General features: G+C 44.1%; 1 protein-coding gene across 2 annotated transcripts in view; it reads right to left on the bottom strand.

Annotated features, from left to right (window-relative positions):
- The window catches only part of LOC103245932 (neuronal acetylcholine receptor subunit alpha-7), a 145,499-nt gene that overhangs the window by 60,973 nt on the left and 60,324 nt on the right, over positions 1 to 24,202 (bottom strand). The window contains exons 3-4 of one of the 2 annotated variants that reach the window (XM_008017180.3): positions 11,199 to 11,243; positions 1,031 to 1,140 (exon numbers count right to left, since the gene is read on the bottom strand). The exons of the other annotated variant lie outside the window; for it this stretch is intronic. Coding sequence (XP_008015371.2) covers positions 1,031 to 1,140; positions 11,199 to 11,243 — 155 coding nt within the window. The remainder of the gene's footprint in view (positions 1 to 1,030; positions 1,141 to 11,198; positions 11,244 to 24,202) is intronic. 2 annotated transcript variants of the gene reach the window in all.

The raw sequence follows: 24,202 nt of genomic DNA, 5'->3' as shown, positions 1-24,202 counted from the left end.
AAGAAGCAGAAAAGTGGCAGCAAATGAGAAGAAGATACTCTTCTAGAAACAGGCCCAATGATTCAAGTGAAATGTGGTCCCCAACAGCAAACACAGGGGCAGAATGAAAAGTCAGTAAAAGAAATGGCATCGCCCAGCCTTCTGGAAGTAGCCAGGTAGGACAACACATTGCTTGTCCAGCAGGATCACTGAGTGACCATCGAGGGCAATTTGGTCACGCCGTTCCCTGCATCAGGAAATCCTGGGCTTCCTTCTTCATTCAGTTGGGACCAAAGGAAACAACTTGCTTTTCATGATGTTATTTATGAGATCTGAGACCTTATTAGTAAGAAATGTTCTGGGATCCCTTATTTGACTATGCAATTTAACAAGAAATTTTACTGCTTCTAGAAACTTACCCTGCCTAAATAATTGCCTTTTAGGCATCTGGTCTGCAAGTCAGACTACCTTGGTTTACCAATGTGTCCCTTATTTCCTGACCTCAGGAGAAAGACTATTAGAACACAGGTATATACCCTGTAGGGGAAGTTTCTGCACGCAGCTAGAGATGACAGTCCTCCAGCTCACCTGCCGCCATCTCTGTCCCAGAACTCTCCAGTGCATGATGGGGAACACAGATGAGGATGTGGGTCCAAACTGTGGGCTCCAGCAGTGCGTCCCATAAGCCAGCACTTTCTGCTGTTGGTCATAACTACTGCCATTCAGAGAACAAAGGTACTGCCTTACGCAAGAATACTCCATGTGCCAAGATGCACAGAAACAACTCTAGGCCCCGAGAACACACAACTTCATGGGCATCTTAGGCGGCAGGCTAGCCAGGGTGTGCACGTATGCATGCCAAACCAGGGAATGCCGGCTGAAGGGGACAGAGCTGCTTCTCAAAGGCCTGGCCACTTGGAAAGTCGTGTAGGCAGCAGTGGCCCCAGATCATAGATGACATATCCAGCATTTCTGTGAAATATTCAAATATACTTGATAGCTACATGCATACAAGCATAAAAGCATTTTTTTCCTTGCTCAATATACTTACCTGTTATAGAGAAGAATGTCTGGTTTCCAAATCTGGCCATCTGGGAAACGAACAGTCTTCACCCCTGGATATTCTGACACATTCCACTGTAAATAGTGATCTGTCCAAGACTGACACACACAATGACATTAGCAGCACTTCACTTCCTTGGCTACTAATATTTCTTACAAGCAATTGTTAGGTGAGTGCAAAGCCAAAGAGAATTCCAGACATTTATTATAACTGAATTGCTATTTATAAAACATAATGAAAATGGGAATTCAATAATCCCTTCCAAAATGACTGTGAAGAGCATAAAACTCACATTTAAGGTTCTGCTGTCACCATGAACACATTCAGATGGTATCATTAAAGTGAATTCCAACCCTCTGCATGTCCCCGAGCCTTCTCCTGCAGTGGATGGGTTACTTCTAGCCAAATGAATAACTGTTTTGCCTTCAAAGTTTTCACTGTGAGAATACTTTGAAAAAAGAAATTCACTTATTTCCACTGGAATAAGAACCAGGCTGGAGAAATGTGGAATATTTATTTCCATAATACTGTGCAGTTGCATGGGAACCTCTCAGAATTTCTAAAGGAATGTTTTCAGATTTGAATTTTTCTTTTGTCACAGGGATAGTGCTTCTGACACCCGACAATGCAAATCCTGAGCCCTGATGGTGAAACAGAGTCAGCAGGAAAGGAGGCAGATGAAGACTCCGGAAGCACTCACACAAGCTCGCGGCCAGGCCTTCACTGAGGTTATCTAGTGACCTTGGTCAGAGGAATGCCCACGTCTGGGGTCCTCCCTCCCAGGATCAGGTGCTAAACAGCCTTTCCTGGAGCCCACAAGCTCTGCAGAGGATGCTCGGGTGGGATCCCACCTGCAGCTGCCACATAATGAGCACCACCCCACAGGAGGCTCAGTGCTGCCAAGTGTGAACTCAGAAGCTCCTATAATTGCACCATTATCCTGTATTCTGTCCGCCTGGTACCACCCACGCTCTGGAGCTCAGGCTTTCCAAGATCTGAAAAGGTATGTGGTGCACCAGCCCGACCTGGGACCAGGGTGACTCCTCACAATCAAACACATGGTAATTTCTGTAGCAAAACATGCCTTAATTGCACATAGATTTCAATTTGATTTTAGACCAAAATAGTTTGATGCAAAGTTATGAAAACAACATCGAAGGAGGGGAAAATTTTTTCTGAGCCGCTGAGATTTGGAAATTGCAGATGAGGGGCTGTGGAGCTAGAGCTACTGATACTGACAACAAGGGAGTCAAAGGGCGTGTCCCAGACCACCCATCCTCTGAGGAGGGCAGGCAGCATCCAGAAAGATGGTCTCAGCTCTGGATCTAATCCCACATCAGAGGAGAGGAACTATCCAGATGAGTGACATCATTTTGCAGCCAGGGACCTCCAGGAATGAGGAAGTGTTCACGGGTGATGTGCAGAAGTATCATCGGGGGCACTCAGGATCGACAGCTGCCTGCTGGGCTCTCTAATGAGATGGAAGTGGTTTGGGAGGGGACAGGAGGGGCGCACCCAGGAAGGGTGGGTCTCGTCCTAGTTGTCTTCCAGGAATGCCTGGGCGCCAACCAAGCCACGGTTCCTGCAGCTTGCTCCGACTTGGCACCTCTGCCCTGTGCTTCCCTTCATTTCTCTCCCTTGTCCTGGGCATGAGGCCCTTCCACAGCCAACATCTGTGCTTTCTGTGCCACAGTTTTGCATCTCATCCTGGGATGCTTCTCTGGGTTGGCCACTAATTATCACAAAGCCAGTCAAGTTCACCATTATTACCACACAGGTCAGGGCCACAAGGTTCCATGAACAGGCGTGGAAAGTGGGCATGGTGGACCAAGGCACTTCTCCCCTTCTCCCCTGCCTGCTGAATGATGGCCAGAGAGAGGGGGAGGGGAGGCAGGAAATGGGAATGGGAATGGGAATGGGAATGGGAATGGGAGTGCCTGGTTGGTCAAACCCAGACCTCTTCCAAGGCACAGCCAGAGTTGCACACTGCCTCCCCACACTCCACACACCCCACTGCGTGAACCATGGACTCATCCCCTCCCTGGCCAGATCACAGCCTTTATGCTAGTCCAGTGTCCTGTGTATGTCCAGACTCACCATAGTTCAGAGGGGGTCAGAGTGAGGACTGCTCTCATTTACAAGAGGGGCCAGGGTTCAGAAAGCTAGGATGTTTTAGTCAGTCACTGGGTCAGGGCCTACCTGTGTTGACTTTAAGCAAACTGATCTTTGGACTCTACCAGAGCTGGTTCTTCTGGCTCAGTCTCCCTGATGCTGCTGCCCATCTGCTGTTTTCCCTTGCTCCAAACCAGGCTGATCATTGTGTCAGAGGCAATGTAAACCAGGGAAACTCCATCTCAAATAGGAGCTGGGAAAACAGGCTGAAACCTCCTACTGGGCTGCATTCCCAGATGGTTAGGCATTCTAAGTCAAGGGATGAAATAGGAGGTCGGCACAAGATACAGATCATAAAGACCCTGCTGATAAAACAGGTTGCAGTAAAGAAGCCGCCTGAATCCCAGCAAAACCAAGACAGCCACGAGAGTGACCTCTGGTCATCCTCATGGCTACACTCCCACCAGCTCCATGACAGTTTAGAAATACCAAGACAACATCAGGAAGTTACCCTATATGGTCTAAAAAAGGGAGACATGAATAATCCAACCCTTGTTCAGCACATCATCACGAAATAACCATAAAAATGGGCAACCAGCAGCCTTCGGGGCTGCTCTCTCTATGGAGTAGCCATTCTTTCATTCCTCTACTTTCTTAATAAACTTGCTTTCACTTTACAGACTTGCCCTGAATTCTTTCTCACACGAGATCCAAGAACCTTCTCTTGGGGTCTGGATCAGGACCCTTTTTGGGCAACAGTAATGGCAGAAAAGGTCGGGGGAGCTGCAGAAAGCATCCGAATCACAGAAACCTGGGTTTGTACCAAGGCTCTGGCAGAGACTAGTGGTGCGAGGTTGTTCAGATAAATCATTGTCTCTGACCTGCAGTTTCCTTGTATGTACCCTGCCTCACAGGATGAGATAAGATAATGTGTGCAGCAGCAGATTAAAGTCATATGGCCCTGGTAGGCAAGTGATGAATGACGGTGTAAGAAAAGAGAAAGATTTCCCCACTTTACAAAATTATGCTGGACTTGGGAGCTGTAATAACAGTCATAACGTAGCTGCGGCCAAAGGTGGGGAAGAGTGAGTGCCAACGAGGACAGGGAACCTCAGGCTGTGTGCCCTGGAGCCCAGGTCCACACTCCTGAGCCCGGGGGGCCCACCAGTGACCCCTACAGGCTCCGATGAAGGTTTCCTAAGAATGGATATGGAATAAGGCCCTATAAACAACAAACTTCTAGAAAAAGGTTGTTCTCTGAAAGCACTTGGTTCCTAGGTCCCTCGGGAACAGGAGGCAACAGGCAAAATCTTTGTAGACAGCACCTGGCATGTTTTCCACAGAGTGGGGATCTGAAAAGAAGCATCAATGAACCTAGACTCCCAGACCATTGCATTTAGAGGAGTGTGTGCTCTTCCTTCTCTCCCTCTTTCTGTGAGATTCCTCCTCATTAAATCTTCAAAAGAAGAGTGTGTGGAGTTGTGAGGGGACACAGAAGGGAGGAAGGGGCCATTGATCGAAAAGGCACCGTGGGAATCCCAATTATTCCATGGCTCTGGCTCCTGGGCCCCATGTGCACTGCTTCGAGCCCACAGGAAACTCTAAACGTGTGTGGATGCTAGCGGCATGGAAGCATTGAGGGAGGGTGGAGAAGGGGAAAGGGATGAGAGAGGGGAAGGGAGGGAGGAAAAAGGAAAGTTACCTTTCATTAAAAAAAATACATTATGGTATAAGAAGAACACGGATTTGGTTTTCCCGGCACATAGCTTCTAAAGCCCTGGGAATTTCCTGAGTGAGAGGAGTGTCTTTTGTGATTCACACAGAGCCCCTTCTGACCATGCCTGAGGCCTGAGTTTACACGGATGAGGTGACTTAGAGTTGGGCACCTAGATAGCTTTCATGGGGGCTGGTCACCTAGTGACTGGAGGAAGGAGCTTTCCATCCACTGCACTCACAGCTCTGGGGAGGGGTGAGAAAGGGGCTGGAGACAGGGTTATAAACACTCTCGGTCAGCACATCCACTTGCCAGGAGGGTGGCGCTGGGGAGAAGTTACTGCGGCTCCGTACACCCTTCCAGCCACCACGCCCCGCCCTCTGTGTCCTTCCACTTGGTGGTTCCTGAGCGCATCCTTCAGAATAAACCAATAAACGTTAAGTCATGGGTTTTTTTCTTCCTGATTTTCATGTTGCTGAATTCCTATTCTGAAACTCTGAATCCACGTAATCTTTTCTCCAGGGTATTTTATAGAAGTAGATATTAAATATTTATTTAATGAATATATTTTTATTTATAAATATATTAGCTTGTGTATCATATACAATTTTATTAAATAAGCAAAGTATTTTCCTGAGCTGTGAGCCATCTTAGAAAGTTACTGAACCTGGGGGAGAAGGGTATGGGAACCCTCGAATTTTCAGTCACCTGGTAGACGTTGTGGGTAGCCTGGGTACCCCATTTGCAGCTGGTATCTGAAGTGAGACTGAGTCCTTTAACCTGTGGGATCTGATGCGAACTCCAGGTAGATAGTGTGAGAAATAAATCGAACTGGTGGACCCCCAGCTGCTGTTGGAAAATTGGTTGTTGGTGCCAGAAAAGACATCGCATGTTTGATGTCAGAAAACACTTATCTTTTCTAAATTCGTCCCGTCTATTATTTTGACAGAGGAGGAAAGCAGCCTTCTTTCCAGCCCCCTGATCCTGACACTTTTTTCTCTTGGTGAGACGTAATGATTGAAACATCGCTCTTCACCTTGAGATGCTGTCGCGGCCCTAAGCAAGCCGCTAGCTGGCTTGTCTGTGAACAGGAAGCATGGCATTTCCATGTGTCAGAGATCAAATGATAATGAATGCAGAAATTAAAAAGGTAAACATTTTAGAAAAAATAACGGCTTAAAATCTTATCTATGGTGTGAATGCTATTAGTACTATAATTAGAATTAGGAGGTTAAAGTCAGAGAACGACCCAGGAAGGCTGGGACATCAAATGCCAGAAGAATGGTCACGATTGCAAAATAAGAGAAGACAGATATTTTAAAAGCAAATGTAAGTCTCTGGATGGTTCAAATGTCTCTTCAGAAACTGAAATGGCTTCTGCCATTTCTTCTCATAGATTAAATCAGATTACATCTGACAAGCCTCCCAAAATGATAAAAACTAATCTGCAGAGAAAACCGGCCGCAGAGGAACTGGCTGCTTCCTCCTAGGAACATGAAGAGGTGAACAGAGAGGCCAAGCCTCTTTCTACTCCCTCACGTTTCTGAATGATCAAAATCAAGGGCAACTGGGAGAAAGAAGAACAAAACCAACGAACTGGAGGTCAAAGAGAGATTTTTCATTTTTTAACTTTTCTGCCTTTTCCATTTTTAATGCATAGAAAATGTATCATTTGCAGAGTTTAAATATTTAAATACCCTAGAGAAAAGATTACGTGGATTCAGATTTTCAGGACAGGAATTCAGCAACGTGAAACTCGGGAGGAGAAAAACCCATTGCTAGAGCCGTTTTTGTGGGTCTCCGCCCCTGGCCCATATTTGCACCCCCCTCAGAACGCTGGCCCTGACAGCCTTCAGTATCCAGCTTCACTTGTGCATGTCCATTATCGTGCTGGGTCAAGTCAGGTTGGTCCCCAGCCAGGGAACACAAGAACAGCAATCAATGGAAGGTTGCTTAGAAGTGGCCCCTGGGCAGCATCCAAGCTTGCTCTGGTGACTACTGAGTTCCTCATGTCCACGCTGTGGGTATGAACAGGAATGCCAGGGCTTCCAGACTGAAACACTGGGTAGGGGCGGGGGCAGAGAGACACACGCATTGGCTAGTTGACTGTTAAGGTTTGTTTTAAACCCAGGATTCTTGTGAGCCCTTAAAAATTCAGTTGGGAGGCAGTGTTACAACTGCTAGATCCTCCTCTTCCTTCTCCTCCTCTTCTCCTTCTCCTCCTCCTCCACCACCTCCACTTTTCCTCCAACTCCTACTCCATTTATCCTCCTCCTTCTCCTCCTCTTTTCCTCCTTTTTTCCTCCTCTTTTCCTCCTCCTTTCATCCTTTTCCTTTTTCCTCCTGCTTTTTTCCTTCTTCTTCTCCTCCGCCTCCTTCTTCTAAACGTGTTAACTACACAGCCTGATCATAAATGGCTTAAAGGTAGAAACTGGGTTATATATTTCTAGGTTCCCTCACCTGGCCCAGTTTAATACCTTCCACAGAGTAGATTGCTCCAAAAGAGGAGGTGAGTTAAAAGGTGAGTTTTCAAACAAATGAAGCTGCAGATGCTTCTGCAAATGTAAGCCTTAATTAAAAATTAGCTGTGCTTGAAATAAATTTAGAGGTCTCTGGTGACACCCTCTGAAGCAAGGATGTTTATTTATGGAGCATCTGAATTCAATACTGGAAGTAATAATCCAGTTACATTTTTCTTGGAAACCACCATCCTTTAAATGAAATTGCCAAATCATATACATTGCTGAAGAGCATTCACTTACTGAGGGCTAAGGAAGACAGGCGCCGGAGAGAGAGACCTCTCCATAACATGTATTTCTCTCTGTAAGAAAAAGGTCAACAGCAGCGTTGTTCCTGAGAGGGCATGGCAAATGTCCAGCTTTAATCAAAGAGGGAAGCACCTGCCTCATTCCCTGGAGCCTGACCTTGCACACACGCTATGAAAGTGGGGCACGGCTGTTCAGGAGATGGCTTTATGTTGTGTCACACTACCTAAGCACCTCAAGGTTCACCCTGAGTTTCTGCTTCATTCTCTCATTCAGCAAAAGTTCTTTGGCGCCCGCTACAGGTGAGACCGTAAGCTAGGGGCTGTGGGTACAGCAGTGACTGAAGGCACCTGGAGCCCTGTCCCCACCGTGCACACATTCTAACGGTGAGGAAGACTCAGAACCAATGAGCAGAAAGACGAGTGAACACAAAGTGGGTCAGATGGTGAGAAGCCTTTGGGAGAAAAATATAACAGGATAAAGAGAACACAGTGGGCTGGAGGTGGAGGGGAGGGTTTGGGACAGTACACTGGAGCTCAGGGAAGACCTCAATGAAGAGGTGACTTTTAGGAAGAGACCAGTGAGAAGTAAGGGGGAAATCAAGTGGTTCTTAGGGACGAGTCTTCCTGGCAGGAGAGTAGCCAGTGCAAAGGCCCTGAGGGGGGCACGTGCTCGGGTGACATGTGTGTCACCCAACAAGTGGGCAGTGAGTGCAGCCAGGAAGCAAAGGATAGAGGGGAGGGGAGAGGAAAAAGGAGCCAGGCAGGGAGGGAATTGAATCCAAGGCCACTTCGAGGACTTCAGTTCCTATGCTGTCCAGGGAGACAGGAGCCCCTGGAGGGATCTGTGCCAAGAAGCTATATGCTGGCTGCTATGTTGAGGACAGACACCACCAGAAGAGGCAACACTGAAGCGGAAGGCTGGATGGGGACTCCTAACAATGGAGGTGAGAGATGACGCCCATGTAGACCAGGGTGAAAGTATCATGGCTGAAGCTGTAGTTAGATCCTGGATCGGTTTTGCACGTCAAGCTGCCAGGATTTGTTGATGTATCAGAGGTGAGATGTGTGAGACAAGAGTTAAAGGTTTTTGGTTTGAGCCAATGGATCCATGGCTTTAACATTTATTCAAATGAAAAGTCTGTGGGAGGGACAAAAGCGAGAATGACCCATGGACACTATTTTGATGCTACGGGCAGCGAGGACAATCATTAATGCCGGGCTTTCAGCAGGGGCCAGGAGATGAACCTGTCCATGGGAAGAAGGGCTGGGCCTTCCAGGAGAGCACAGATCATGTGTGTCCTGTGCAAAAGGAGGGAAGCTAGAGTAGGTGGCACAGGCAAGGGCAGGGATGCGCTCACTGAAGTATGCTGCTTTAAATCCTGCAGGGGAGTCTCTCAAGGGCTCTCACCTGACTAATGTTAAGTTCTGCAGGGGTCTCACATGTAGCTATGGGTGCACTTTGTACTCCTAGCAATGGCTTTAAGCAGACTCATTTTCTTTTCTTTTCTTTTTTTTTTTTTGAGACTGAGTCTTGCTCTGTTCCCCAGGCTGGAGTGCAGTGGTGCAATCTCAGTTCATTGCAACCTCCGCCTTCTGGGTTCAAGAGATTCTCCTGCCTCAGCCTCCTGAGTAGCTGGGATTACAGGTGTGCACCACCACACCTGGCTAAGTTTTGTATTTTTAGTAGAGACGGGGTTTCACCATGTTGGCCAGGCTAGATGCAGATCCATTTTCTATTCCTCAACTCCACATGTATTTGCAGGATAACTCACCTGCCCAAGAACCACATGGGACTATCCTTTGCCTCCATTTTTACTTCTCCCTTTCCACTTTACAAGGAAGGGCACATTTCTCTTATCTTACCTCAACTCCCATCTTGGGACACTGACCCAAGAACCAAACAAAGGATCCATTCAAGTATCAGCCTCTGTTTCTGTGTGAATTACCTTACAAATTGGGTGGCAAACACTTTCAAAGGTCTGGTGGGTTTTAATTCTTTTAATTCTTTGTTTTCAACAGAACTGAAGCAGAAACTAATCAAGCTGTCAGTTGATACATTTGATGAAAACTACATTATTTTTGGCATATAATCTAGAAGAAGTTCAAAGATTGAGTAACATTGCTTTAAAAAAGTGGCTTTCATGTCCAACTACTCATGTTACTACACCTAGTTAAAAAACAGCAACAGAATTGATGTGAAAACTATCATTTCTCCATTCAAGTAATAAGTCATCTGGGGATACATGAACTAATTTAAAACAAACTCATCTTGGGCAGATATAAATTGCCAATAAAAATTTATGTTTTATAATTGCTTAAAAATTTAATTTATGTCATTTTGATGAATTATAATACCAATAACAACAGCAAACTTAAATCAATCCAAAAGAAACAAAATTTAATACTTATGATGTAAAGGAATAATTCTTGTGTAAATATTTACATTTGAAAAAACCAAGGCACAGTGATTAATAAAAGACTTTCGGCCCTGCGTGGTGGCTCATGCCTGTAATCCCAGCACTTTGGGAGGCCGAGGTGGGTGGATCACCTGAAGTCAGGAGTTCAAGACCAGCCTGGCCAACATGAAGAAACCCTGTCTCTACTAAAAAATACAAAAACTAGCTGGGCGCGGTGGTGCATGCCTGTAATTCCAGCTACTTGGGAGGCTGAGGCAGGAGAATCACTTGAACCTGGGAGGCAGAGGTTGCAGTAAGCCAAGATTGCGCCACTGTACTGCACTCCAGCCTGGATGACAGAACAAGACTCTGTCTCAAAAAAAAAAAAAAAAAAAAAGAGAGAGAGAGACTTTCAAATATAAAACTATCTTACATTAGGATAAAATTCCCTATAGAAAGCAGAATAGAAATGCATTTGCAAAGAAAGAAGGGACTATGTTAAATATCTGACAGTTTTAAAAAAGGCTTGTTCATATGGTGTTTGAATGAGATGGGCACCAAATTATTATGCTATTTTGATTCCATTTAACATAGAGACTGACCGTTCCATTTTTCAGTGTCAATATTTACAATTGGATGTTAAGTGGCATCATTTGCAATTAATTAAATTTAGGTTAGTATTGCAGATGTCAAGTTAAAAATCTACAAATGATAGGCAGCATTTCAAGATTCTTACAAGCATCACTAGAGCAGAGTACGAGGGCCTCTGGTTTAGGAACACTCCACCTGATTCAAACATGCAGCTCTGGAGGCCACAGAGGACAGGGTTGGAACTCCTGAGTCCTGGGGACTGGCTGTGGTGCAGGTTGTGGACATCTACATGCAGCCCTGTATCTTCTTACTTGTCTTGCCTGAAGTGCTTCTGAAGTGTCCCCACATTACCCTGTCCTATGTGCTGAGCTTGTGCCTGTGTTGAGCACTGCAGACTGTAGTGTCATACACCCAACATTCATTGTTGGCAGGTGTGGAGTTGGTGTGACAGCCACGGTTATGTTTTTTTTTCCTAAACAGGACCTCTTAGAAGCAAGCATCTCAGGCATCAGGACAAAAACCTTGGGTGCAAGATCTTGCAGGCCCATGGGCGAGATTGTCATTCTCTTAACTTACCATTTGCAGCCAAATGTTGGTGGTTAAAACTTGGTTCTTCTCATCCTTAAAAAAAAAAAAAAAAAAAAAAAAAGCAGCAGCATAAATATGATACGGTTTACAAAAGAAAGAATGAGACAATTATTCACGTGGGGATCTGACTGTTGGGATCGTTATGTGTGGAAATCAGAATGCACCAAGCACTTCCAATATATGCAAGCAGCATTTCCCCAGAGTTAAGCTTTTCTATTTATTCCAAAGTAAGACACATTTATTATACAGCATTTTAAAAAGATGGAAAAGTATAAAGAAGAAAATTAAAACTCTGCAACCTTACCATCCAGAAATGATGCCTGCTAATGATTTAGCTATTTATCTTTGTATTTTTAAATAATTCATACACTAAAAAAAAAAACCATAAAAGTAGGTGAAAATCCAAGTTTTTAAAGTCAGGTTTATTTCCAAAATATATACAGTTTTAAACAAATACAAATATGCTATGCCTCCCTCCCCCAGGAAAGGGGCCACGGCCCTGTGTGGAGCTGCTGCACCCTGTGTGGGTGGTGAAATGTGGGCCGTGACTCTGACTTGTCCCTGCATATCTGGACTTTTCTCTCATCCTCTAACTTCTAGGGGGAACATCAGGCTTTGAAATACACCTGAAGGTAAAGCCTGCCTAGGTGAGTAAACTAAAGGTGAGAAAGATGAGGTGACTTTAGAAGCAGCCATTCAAACTTGGATCTCTCGGACTCCAGAGCCTATTTTCCTACATTTCCAAAACACCTCCCTGAGTTCTGCCTCCAGCTAAGCCTACGTGCTAACCAGGGAGCTTGGATAGTGTACCAGCTGTGACTTTGCTCCAGCACAGGACGTATAGAGAAGAGACCCGTCAAGACCGGCCTTTCCAAATGGAAGGCAACTTGCATTTTAGTATGGCTGACCAAGCCCAACATGGCTCAGCATAAAACAACGTGAAGGGAGGCAAATGAGTGAATTCTGTACGATAGTTATACTGTGACTGTTGTGATTCAGTATGAAATAACTCCAACCCAAAGGGCTCTGTGCATTAGCAGTTGACACCCTCTCCAGAGAAAATATTAATTAATGCCCCTGTGAAGATGTGAACAGGAGCTGAAACCTCAAGCTCCTGCAACAGAATCTACTTAGCCTGGTTCACCGATGGGCAGTTTCCAAAAAAAAAAAAAAAAAAAAAAAGACCCAAAGGCAGAAAGAACGTGGCATCTGCTGGGGCGTGTCAGTGGGCAGGGATGCAGATGAAAAAAGTGCTGCCTCTCATTAAAATGAAAATGCGTTGAGCAGGTAAGCAGTTGGCAGGGACACTCTGATGCATCAGTGCCCCAGCCCAGTCGCTCACATGTTGGGCACCTCTAGGGTGAGATGGGCCAGGTGGGGCAAATCCCACAGAGAGGAGAGGGCTGCCTGGGGAGGGACATGGGATGATGTGTCAGGGGACCCCAGGCCAGGGGCAATGGCCACAAGACGCTGAACATTTATTCAGTTACAGGAAAAAATATATCCCATTTTCCTAATAAAATGTGCCAGGAGTTTTCGGTGGGAAAAGTTGTAGAGCTAACATGTCTCTGTACTCTGCACTGAGCAAATGATCCCCAACAGAGCTATCCATTTAAGTAGCTGGAGCACTCCAGTTCCAGTTCAATCTCCAATATTATTGGGAAGTGTTGTTAAACTCTTCAGAATGTATATCTGTTACCTCAACTTATTAAGGAGTTGTTGTTTTTAATGGACTTAAAATTAGAAAGGGTTCCATTGAGGTGCCTTTCCTTCTTTTAATTGCATTTGTGTCTTCATCTGCTGAGAGAAAGGCTTCTGTGGTTTGGGAGCTCAATTACTACCAATCTAATTAAAAGGCTTTCTTCTTTCCAACATTCTAACAGAAACCCCATTAGAGGAACACTGAATTTCAGCGGTGTGTGGCAGCTTGGGACCAAGTACAGCTTTTCAAACTGTAATCAACAAGCAGCAGCCACCACCATCTGAGCATGCAGGGATGCCCATTAGGTGAGCCCCCCACAAAGACTCAAGAGGGAGAGAGAAGGGCATGAGGAACCATGCTCCCAGAACAATCTCCCTCCTCCTAGCACCTGTACGGGCCACACATGGTCTGAGTCTCTTGGCTCTCTGTCTGCAGTGACAAGGTCCCTCACCTCCTTCCCATCCCCACTGTGCAGCCTGCTGCCCCTATGCACACCACAGGCACACATACACACAGAGGCTGTCCTCTACTCATCTTTAGACCGCACTTTCTGACCACCGATATGATCAGATCACCCTCCTCCAACTGCACTGCCCAAAGGATCAAGTCAAAAGTCTTGAGTGAAGTGCACAAGCCATTGCTACAAGCCATGGTCCAGCCAAGTTTTCATTCATTCATTCATTCATGCAACATTTTTTTTTTTAAATTTATTTATTATTATTAAACTTCAAGTTGTAGGGTACATGTGCACAACGTGCAGGTTTGCTACATATGTATACTTGTGCCATGTTGGTGTGCTGCACCCATCAACTCGTCATTTACATCAGGTATAACTCCCAGTGCAATCCCTCCCCCCTCCCCCCTCCCCATGATAGGCCCCGGTGTGTGATGTTCCCCTTCCTGAATCCAAGTGATCTCATTGTTCAGTTCCCACCTACGAGTGAGAACATGCGGCGTTTGGTTTTCTGTTCTTGTGATAGTTTGCTAAGAATGATGGTTTCCAGCTGCATCCATGTCCCTACAAAGGACACAAACTCATCCTTTTTTATGGCTGCATAGTATTCCATGGTGTATATGTGCCACATTTTCTTAATCCAATCTGTCACTGATGGACATTTGGGTTGATTCCAAGTCTTTGCTATTGTGAATAGTGCTGCAATAAACATACGTGTGCATGTGTCCTTATAGCAGCATAATTTATAATCCTTTGGGTATATACCCAGTAATGGGATGGCTGGGTCATATGGTACATCTAGTTCTAGATTCTTGAGGAATCGCCATACTGTTTTCCATAATGGTTGAACTAGTTTACAATCCCACCAACAGTGTAAAAGTGTTCCTATTTCTCCACATCTTCTCCAGCACCTGTTGTTTCCTGACTTTTTAATGATCGCCATTCTAACTGGTGTGAGATGGTATCTCATTGTGGTTTTGATTTGCATTTCTCTGATGGCCAGTGATGATGAGCATTTTTTCATGTGTCTGTTGGCTGTATGAATGTCTTCTTTTGAGAAATGTCTGTTCATATCCTTTTCCCACTTTTGGATGGGGTTGTTTGTTTTTTTCTTGTAAATTTGTTTGAGTTCTTTGTAGGTTCTGGATATTAGCCCTTTGTCAGATGAGTAGATTGCAAAAATTTTCTCCCATTCTGTAGGTTGCCTGCTCACTCTGATGGTAGTTTCTTTTGCTGTGCAGAAGCTCTTTAGTTTGATGAGATCCCATTTGTCAATTTTGGCTTTTGCTGCCGTTGCTTTTGGTGTTTTAGACATGAAGTCTTTGCCCATGCCTATGTCCTGAATGGTACTACCTAGGTTTTCCTCTAGGATTTTTATGGTATTAGGTCTAACATTTAAGTCTCTAATCCATCTTGAATTAATTTTCGTATAAGGAGTAAGGAAAGGATCCAGTTTCAGCTTTCTACTTATGGCTAGCCAGTTTTCCCAGCACCATTTATTAAATAGGGAATCCTTTCCCCATTTCTTGTTTCTCTCAGGTTTGTCAAAGATCAGATGGCTGTAGATGTGTGGTATTATTTCTGAGGACTCTGTTCTGTTCCATTGGTCTATATCTCCGTTTTGGTACCAGTACCATGCTGTCTTGGTTACTGTAGCCTTGTAGTATAGTTTGAAGTCAGGTAGCGTGATGCCTCCAGCTTTGTTCTTTTGACTTAGGATTGTCTTGGAGATGCGGGCTCTTTTTTGGTTCCATATGAACTTTAAAGCAGTTTTTTCCAATTCTGTGAAGAAGTCATTGGTAGCTTGATGGGGATGGCATTGAATCTATAAATTACCTTGGGCAGTATGGCCATTTTCACGATATTGATTCTTCCTATCCATGAGCATGGTATGTTCTTCCATTTGTTTGTGTCCTCTTTGATTTCACTGAGCAGTGGTTTGTAGTTCTCCTTGAAGAGGTCCTTTACATCCCTTGTAAGTTGGATTCCTAGGTATTTTATTCTCTTTGAAGCAATTGTGAATGGAAGTTCATTCCTGATTTGGCTCTCTGTTTGACTGTCACTGGTGTATAAGAATGCTTGTGATTTTTGCACATTAATTTTGTATCCTGAGACTTTGCTGAAGTTGCTGATCAGCTTAAGGAGATTTTGGGCTGAGACAATGGGGTTTTCTAAATATACAATCATGTCGTCTGCAAACAGGGACAATTTGACTTCTTCTTTTCCTAACTGAATCCCCTTGATTTCTTTCTCTTGCCTGATTGCCCTAGCCCTAGATGCCCTCTCTCACCACTCCTATTCAACATAGTGTTGGAAGTTCTGGCTAGGGCATTCATGCAACATTTATGGAACATCTCCTGTCCCCAGCATTGTGCTTGCCTGACGTGTGCAGTGGAAATTAATATTGCTCCTGAGCTCCTAGAATAAAAATTGTGCGCGCGCGTGTGTGTGTGTGTGTGTGTGTGTGTGTTGGTGGGGGCGGGGAATGAGGTAGGATTATACAACACAATAATGATACACTTATAACAACCTGTAACAACAAATGGTAACAAGGGTCACAGAGGGAGGGAACAGGGTCCCTACAAGGAGGAAGATAGGGACATGGACTTCACCCAAAATGACAAGGGGTGGCGTCCTGGGGTTGAGCCTCTGATTTAACAACCTGTAATCCTGCAATACTACAGTATGTGGATCTCCGCACACCCACCATGTGCACCCCAGCCCTGAGCCTTTGTCCCTTGGTCCCCATGACCAGCCCTGCTTGCCAAGGCTCTCTCCAGGCATTTACTGTCTCCAGGCCCCCACGTCTGTGACCACAGATGAGAAGCAGCGGCTGCAGGCCTCAGTCTCCTCATTTGCAAAATGGCTCCTGACTGATCCCTTTCCCCTTTCTCAAAGGGGTCCTGTGGGACTCTGGCAGCAATAGGTCTGCACATGTTGTGTCTTCTCCTGCAAGACCCTGACCGGCTGGCAAGAAAAACCCTCCCTCCCCAGGGGCTACTCCAAAAGCAGGTTCAGGGTCCATCTCTCCCCTCCCCTCTCCCCACAGCCTTTTCCTTCCTTGGTCCCTGGCAAGCCTGTCCCGACCCTGCTGCACTAAAGCTGAGCTCAGCCCCCTGCTTCCCGACAGGCTTCCGCACAGAGCACCTGGAGGAGGACTTCAGCTCTGCACTCAACTTCCTTGCCTCAGGGTTTGCATTTGGCCACGCAGGCTGCAGGTGAACTGGGAGACCTGGGGATGGTAGCCACACCTCTGAGTGTGGAAAGTCCCCAGATGGGATTATAGTTACCACATGGCCCTCTGGCCCCCAGCAGAAGGACATTCAGGGCAGGTGTGCAGGGGCTCCACTCCCACTGCCCAGAATTTACCTAGAGACAAAATCTAGCTCCTCACCCAGCAGGGAAGTTTCCTTCTGTTTCACCCAAATGTCCTCCACTGCTGCCAGAGCCCCCAGCCTGCCATGCAGCACTTGAGCCTGAAACTATGAATCAGCAGGCAGAGCTGCCTACAGCAGTCACTCCCTCCCAAGATGGAGGCCACCCTGGTCAAACAAGGGGGTTCCTGCAGGAGAGGGGACAGAAACATCCAATCCTGGCCCAGAGGTCTGTGAATAAATACACAGGTTTAGTCTCCCAAAGAACAGTATTCCACAGGAACCTAGGGGCCTGCAATTAAGTAGCACACACTCTGTGTTTTATTCCATTTGGACGCTTATAACAAAATATTATACACTGGGTATCTTATAAAACATAGAAGTTTGTTTCTCACAGTTCTGGAGGCCGGAAGTCCATGATTAACCTGCCACTATGGCTGAACCCTGGTGTCTGGTGGGGGCTGGCTTCCCGGATCATAGGCAGCCACCTTTTCACTGTGTCCTCGCACGGTGGAAGGGGCGAGGGAGGTCTCTGGGGCCTTGTATATAAGGGGACCATCCATCATGACTGCACCCTCACGGACTAATCACCTCCTAACACCATCGCCTCGGGGATTCAGATCTCAACATATGCATTTAGTGGGAGACAAAAACATTCAGACCATTGCACTGTGAAAGTGGGCTTCAGCAATTCCAGATCCTCAGGCCCCAACCGGGCAGGAGGGCATGGAGGAGCAGAGTCCACACAGGCAAAACACCCTGGGGCTCCCGACTCATCAGGCAATTGGCTTCTGTGCATTTCAATGTTCTCTCCTCCGAAATAGGGATGCAAACAGCTGCCCTGTCTGCTACAGCAGGGGGGAAGAGGAGGAGCACGCTGCAATCTGTGCGATGTCACTCAGTGCCAGTGGCTGTCACCACGTGGCTACTCACACACATGGCTCTCCTGCAAGATCTACACTCCCTTCTCCCTCTCAGATGAAGACAGGAGGAGGCAGGGTCCTCAGCCCACCACATAATCCCAGAAGGCCGGTGTGGCAAGGCACCCTCAAGTCAACATGCCTAACTCTCCTCATTCTTTTCCAATCTGAGCACTTCAGTTGAGAGCACACTTTAAGTGATTGTGCTTTTTAAAAATCAATCTCTCTGAATAATCGTGTATATGGTTCAGAATCCAACTGTCGTGGTAATGCGTAATGTGCTATCTTGCATTTCTGCAGCAATTATTCTTTTGTGAATTACTGAGTAACATCATTCAACGTGATTTTACAGAGCTCCCATCACATTATTTTTTTTCCTTTGTGTAGACGTTAAGAAAAAAAAAAAAAAAAAAGCAAACACATAATAGACCTAACCACCACCATTTCTAAATTCTTGTTTGCAGAGAAAAGAGCTGGATAATATAAATTCATATTTGTGTAGCACTCTAAAGTTTATAACAAGGGTGACTTTTTTTTTTTTTATTATACTTTGAGTTCTAGGGTACATGTGCATAACGTGCAGGTTTGTTACATATGTATACTTGTGCCATGTTGGTGTGCTGCACCCATCAACTCGTCATTTACATCAGGTATAACTCCCAGTGCAATCCCTCCCCCCTCCCCCCCCCATGATAGGCCCCGGTGTGTGATGTTCCCCTTCCCGAGTCCAAGTGATCTCATTGTTCAGTTCCCATCTATGAGTGAGAACATGTGGTGTTTGGTTTTCTGTTCTTGTGATAGTTTGCTAAGAATGATGGTTTCCAGCTGCATCCATGTCCCTACAAAGGACACAAACTCATCGTTTTTTATGGCTGCATAGTATTCCATGGTGTATATGTGCCACATTTTCTTAATCCAGTCTGGGGTGACTTCTTTTATCTAATTTAATCTTTACACCCACCATTTTTTTTTCTTAGTTTTACAGCATAACAAACTGAGGTTTTTCCTGAGTCAGCAAGATACTAGGTCTCACAAAAGACTCCTATCCAGAATAAGAAAAACTCCTAAAAATCAATCAGAAAAGGGCAGGTAATCCAATAGAAAAATGGACAAAAGATGACCAAGTACTTTACCAAAACGATATCAATAAATATCAGGTATCAAGTATCAGTGATACCTGAAAATAACAAAGCTAGCCTTTAAACAGAGTTTGCATTTCCAAATGTCACATGACATGCACACACAAACAACTCATTTTGGCTTCACGACAATAATCCAGCAAAGTATTATTATTTTTCTCATTTAATAATGGAGATTATGGGAGACCCCCCCCAATTTAATTTTATATGTCTCTTTTCTGTTTGAATGCTTTGCTATGAGCATGTATTACCTTTATAATCAAAGGAGAAGTGGAATGCATAAATATATCAATTATGAAACGAACAGGCTCCTGGTCCTTGGTCACACAGCTAAGTACAGAAACTGAGATCCAACCCCCTAACCTGCTTCGTAAAGTTGAGTTTTCAACATTTGTGTTTTGGACCACGATGTCATTCTGCCCTCCTTGTTGTAACAGCAAACACTATGATTATGATCATGGAAAATAATTCCCTTTGGTAATTGTATAAGACAGAAGTTTTCAAAGTATGGTCTTGGAACCCCTTGGTTTCTGAGATGCTTTCAGAGGACCAGTGAGTGAGTCAAATCTTTTTTCATAATGGTTAGACGTTATTTCTCTCTTTCACTCCCCTTTTCCCTTGAGTCTTCCATAGAGCTTTGCAGAGGCTACGGCACATAGGGACCAGCAGCAGACTGAATGCAGAAGCTGGTCAGAGAGTCCAGATGTTTTCTAGTACATGAGGCATTAAGGAGATTTGCAAAATAAAAAGCAACGCCACCCTTCCCACTGATTTCTTGGGTGAAAATATGGTCATTTTCCATAAAATGCTATTTATGTTAACATCATGCTATTTATGGAATGGCCTTATTATATTAAGTGAATTAATGAGATTTAAAATGCTTCTTAGCCTTTATCTCCAATGTGGTAAATATTGATAGATATAATCACATAAATAAAACTTAGAGGATCCTCAATAACCTTAAAGACAGCAAAGGAGTCCTGAGGCCTGGATGTCTGAGAGTCACTGAAGGGGAGCTTGGCATTTCTAGGACCATCCTGGTCCTCGTACCACAGGGCCTGGCCCTCTCGGGATACAGAGCTCAGCTCTACCTCTGCTCACATTTTGGGACTGCTCAGGGTCTGTTTGTTGGGGACACAGTGTAAAAAATACAGATATCACAGGCTCTGAGCTCTGCTATTCACTAGCCATGTGGGCTTGGGGTAGTCCCATCACCTGAACTTTTCTGAGACTCAGTTCCCTTATTTGTGAAAACAAGGGTGAAGGCTGTTAACTGCTCTCTCTCCAGCATGTTGCAAGGACTGAATAGGTAGCACGAAGAAAAGTGCCTAAAACATAGCAAAATTCTCCACTGTTAAATTACTGGAAAAAAAGTTCCTTTGATAGAAAGGTACTGAAAAGGCTAAGAGAATTGGCCCAAACTGACAATATCTCCTCGCTATCTGCAGCTGCCTATTTTTAGGGGTGGAACATAATTACTGGTTGGTTTTCTGTTTCTAATTTAACTGTGTAATAATTTGTTTTGGTTCTCAGTTTATTCATTTAGCTCTGCAATGTTCCTTTTATTCTGTTATTTTATTGGCTCATCTTTGAAACCTGGTTGGTTTGGTTCCCACTGAAATTAAAGCTTAGGAATTATGTGTCTAGAGGTCAGCATTTAATATTCCCAGTGGGTTCATGGTTATTCTGCGATGCATCAATGTGCAGATGAGAATCTTTTCAAAAAGTGTGTGCAACCTGACTTCCTTCAAGCCTTGGATCCTGGCCTCATCCACCAACTAGCCACCTTGGCAAAGGGTTAAGCTATGGAACTTCACTACTTCTAGGATTCTGGAGCTCCTTAATCACAGCCGAACTGTTTACAGATACATGCTTATTTCTGAGTACCGTGAAACCTGACAAATAGAGGAAATGCATTATGTTTTAAAACACAGCACTCTGAAGACCCTGAGATTGGAGACGTTGCTCCAAAGACCCACTGAGGCAGAGACTGCAGTCCTTGGAAAAACTTCTGTGCCCAGAACTCCCCCAGCAGAGTGATTCTGAACTCTTTGATTCTATTTTTAACTACCAAAGTTAATCCTGCACAGTTCGAGAACACCGATTTCAGGAACAATGCAAAGTATAAGGCTTAAGGGATTTTAAAAATCAGACCACAGTATAACACATGTATATTGATATATATATTTTTTTCCTCCCAACAGGTCAGCGTGTAATTCCTTGAGACATAATCCCAGGAAAGACCCACGATGGCAAGATGGGAAACTGGCTGATCAGCCTGGGTCCTTTCTGGAGAATAAACGCCAGGCGAACAGAGGCAGGTCGTTTTCTTCAGCTTAGGACCTTGATCCAGGCACACCACGGACTTTTGTTCCCCCTGTGAAATCCACTGCCCAATGCCAGATTGAGGGGAGCAAGGCAAACCAAGGTGTTCAGCTGCCTGTGTGTGCGGGAATAAAAGAGCTTGCCTGGGAGAGGTGAGCCCCACCCCACCTGATGTCCATTTGGTTCTCGCTGGGTGGACTTCCATCCTCAGAGCAGCCCCCATCCTTCTCAGGGAGGGAGGAAGAGTTCAAGCATGCACTTTTCACTTCAACTGAAAGGGTTTCTTTCTTTCCATGAGGAAGGGCCCCCTATCTCCCTCAAAGGACCTAACTCTTGGGGAATGAAGTCTGGAAGGTGGATCATGAGAGCAGAACCTAACAGAGAAGGAATCAATCTTGAATTAGCAGAGCTGACAACAGGTAGTCATAGGAAGATTGTGAGTAGAGGAGAAAGAGGAAGAGAGATGCTGGGTTTCCGGCATACTGAGTGGAGCAGGAATCAAACTTCATCTGAACTATCCTTGAACAGAAAGGATAAATCCCCCTTTAAGTTTAAGCCATCATCCCAACTGAATCAATTTTCAGGAATTTCCTTGAGTGTTTACAAGTTGTATCTCTCTGGACTAAGAGCAAACACCTATACACACAGCCAGACTCCCACAGATGCCTTGGTTCCAAAATTCATGTAACTTCAATATCAGGCTTTTTCCATGAATTGTCAGAAAGCTAGTTGCAACAAATCTCATCACAATTGGGGTCCTCTAAAGAACTGAGTTAGAGATAAGGAGACCCCAACAGAGTCCTTGGTATGGAACTGGTGCAAGGTGGGTTCGAAAGGCCAATAGAAAGGGAAGGGGCTAAGACAAATAAGTGGAAGTTACGAGCAGGATTTAGAAGCAGTCATTTATTGTTCTTGCTTTTTTTTGTTATTGTTTGATGTTTCTAATACTTCTGCAAATAATATAGGCTAATTGGCTTAATGAACAAAGATAAAAATAAATCAGGCCATGAATCAGGAAAGTATAACATAAAAATAATGCATCCCTATTACATCACAGAAAATACTGAGGCATGAGCCAGATGAAAACAAATGGGAATGACAGCCACAAGAAGGAAGTATGAGTATGAATGAATGAATGATTAAATATATACATAAATAAAAATTTTAAAATAAGCACAAAGAAGAAAGGCACACACACATAACTAATATACAAAGTAGCCTGGAAGAAAAGCCCAAATAAGAAGGGCATGCTTCTCATGAGTTCTTTATATTATACTATATAAGCCTTGGATCAAATTAAGCATGATTTCAAAGATAAGCTAATAAAATAACAGAATAAAAGGAACATTGCAAAGCTAAACGAATAAACTGAGAACCAAAACAAATTACATAGTTAGATTAGAAACAGAAAGGAACAAAACAGATACAGCTAAAAAATCGAGTTACTGGCATGAAGGCAGGACACGAGATAATCATGGTGAGAGATAATCACAGCGTTCGCAGAGCAAACACACCAAGAGATTACATCCATTACAGAAGAGGCTGGAAATGGAAGCAAAACAAAGAAGCCACAGCTAGAGCTGAAATGGAGACTACAACACAGAGAAACTAATTTAAGTATGCTGGGATAATACATGGGAGACCTGCTCGTGGTTCTAGCCAAACAGGAGACTCTATAATGTGAATACCATCCTGCTATAAATACCTGGAAATTCTGGAGAAAATCAAACAAATGTCTTTTTAAATATTGATTTTGGCTCACAAGAAAGCACAAGAAATCCTTGAAAACAACAACAACATTCAAGAGGAAACTGAAAAGAACATTTTAAGTCCGTGAGCTGACACCATAGCAGAGTGCAGGAGTGTGGAGACCAGTGGCCAGTGTTATTCACAGAGAGCTTAAAACAATGCCTAAGTGGGACTATAGAAAAGATTCTCTTTCGTAGGTGGAGGGCTGAACCAAATCCCCCATCTACTTATACCAGCATGGTCCAGGAAATCTTGAAGAGACCACTGACCAAAAAAGAAGCAAGTTAGTCTGTGTCTTTCTGGACTGAAAGTGGAGAACCAGGGTATACTCTATTTCCTGAAAATGCATCGGCCTTCTTTCTGATGGAGAATTCAAATGTAACCAATCCACAATGCCTAGGAACTCTGCAAGTCATGGAATTAGCTTAGAAGTTGTTCCAGGTCAGTAAAACTTGAGGTCCCAGACAGATGCAATGAGAATAAACAAATTAACAAACCACAAAAAAGATAAAAGGAAGAAAATAATAATAACAAAAAATTGTTGCATAGAAAACACAACAATGATTATACCCTCCTGATCAAAAATACAGAATACATAAAGTATAAAATTCTCCATGAGTGAAAGAGAGAAAACCAAGTCAGGAGGAATAAGCTCCCAAAAATACAGAGAAGAACAATATCAGAGGGATAATATTGAATAAGTATGTTTAACGTGATTAAATGCACTAAAGAAATCAAAAACATAGTAAAAGAATGAGATATTCTAGGCGTAAAAATGCAGATTTGGAAGAAAACAAAAGTAAGAGCTTTGCAAAACGAAAAGTTTAGTAACTGAAACAAAAGCTCAATGGGTGGGTTAAACAATGAATTGAAAGAACTGAAATGATCATTAGTAAGCTGAAGCAGACTCAACAAAATGACCTACAATGTAACTCAGAAGGATAAAGAGGAGAATGTGAATGCTTGAAAGACTTGAAGGGCACAATGAAAAGATTCAATATGTGTATAAAATAGTTTTATAAAAGAAAGGTTAAAGAAATAATGGCTGGGAAATTTCCAGAATTGGCCAACTTACCCTCAGATTAAGGAAGTACAAGTTCCTCAAAAATGTAAGTATAAATCAAAGACTCATTCAAACCTCCATCATTTTTTAGCTCTGGCATGTAAATAGCTTAGAATTAATCACTCTCATACTTACAACAGAAAAAAAATGAATGAAATGAAAAATCAATGACATATATTGGACTCAGGAGGGACTGACGCCGGGTAAGTACCACACCGAAGTCCGGAGAGATGGAATTCGGCGCACAGCCAAGATCTGCTCACTCA

This window comes from Chlorocebus sabaeus, chromosome 26 (genome assembly GCF_047675955.1).
Source record: "Chlorocebus sabaeus isolate Y175 chromosome 26, mChlSab1.0.hap1, whole genome shotgun sequence".
Lineage (NCBI taxonomy): Eukaryota > Metazoa > Chordata > Mammalia > Primates > Cercopithecidae > Chlorocebus > Chlorocebus sabaeus.
The sequence above is the reverse complement of the archived record's forward strand: the minus strand, read 5'-3'. Positions and strand labels throughout refer to the sequence as shown.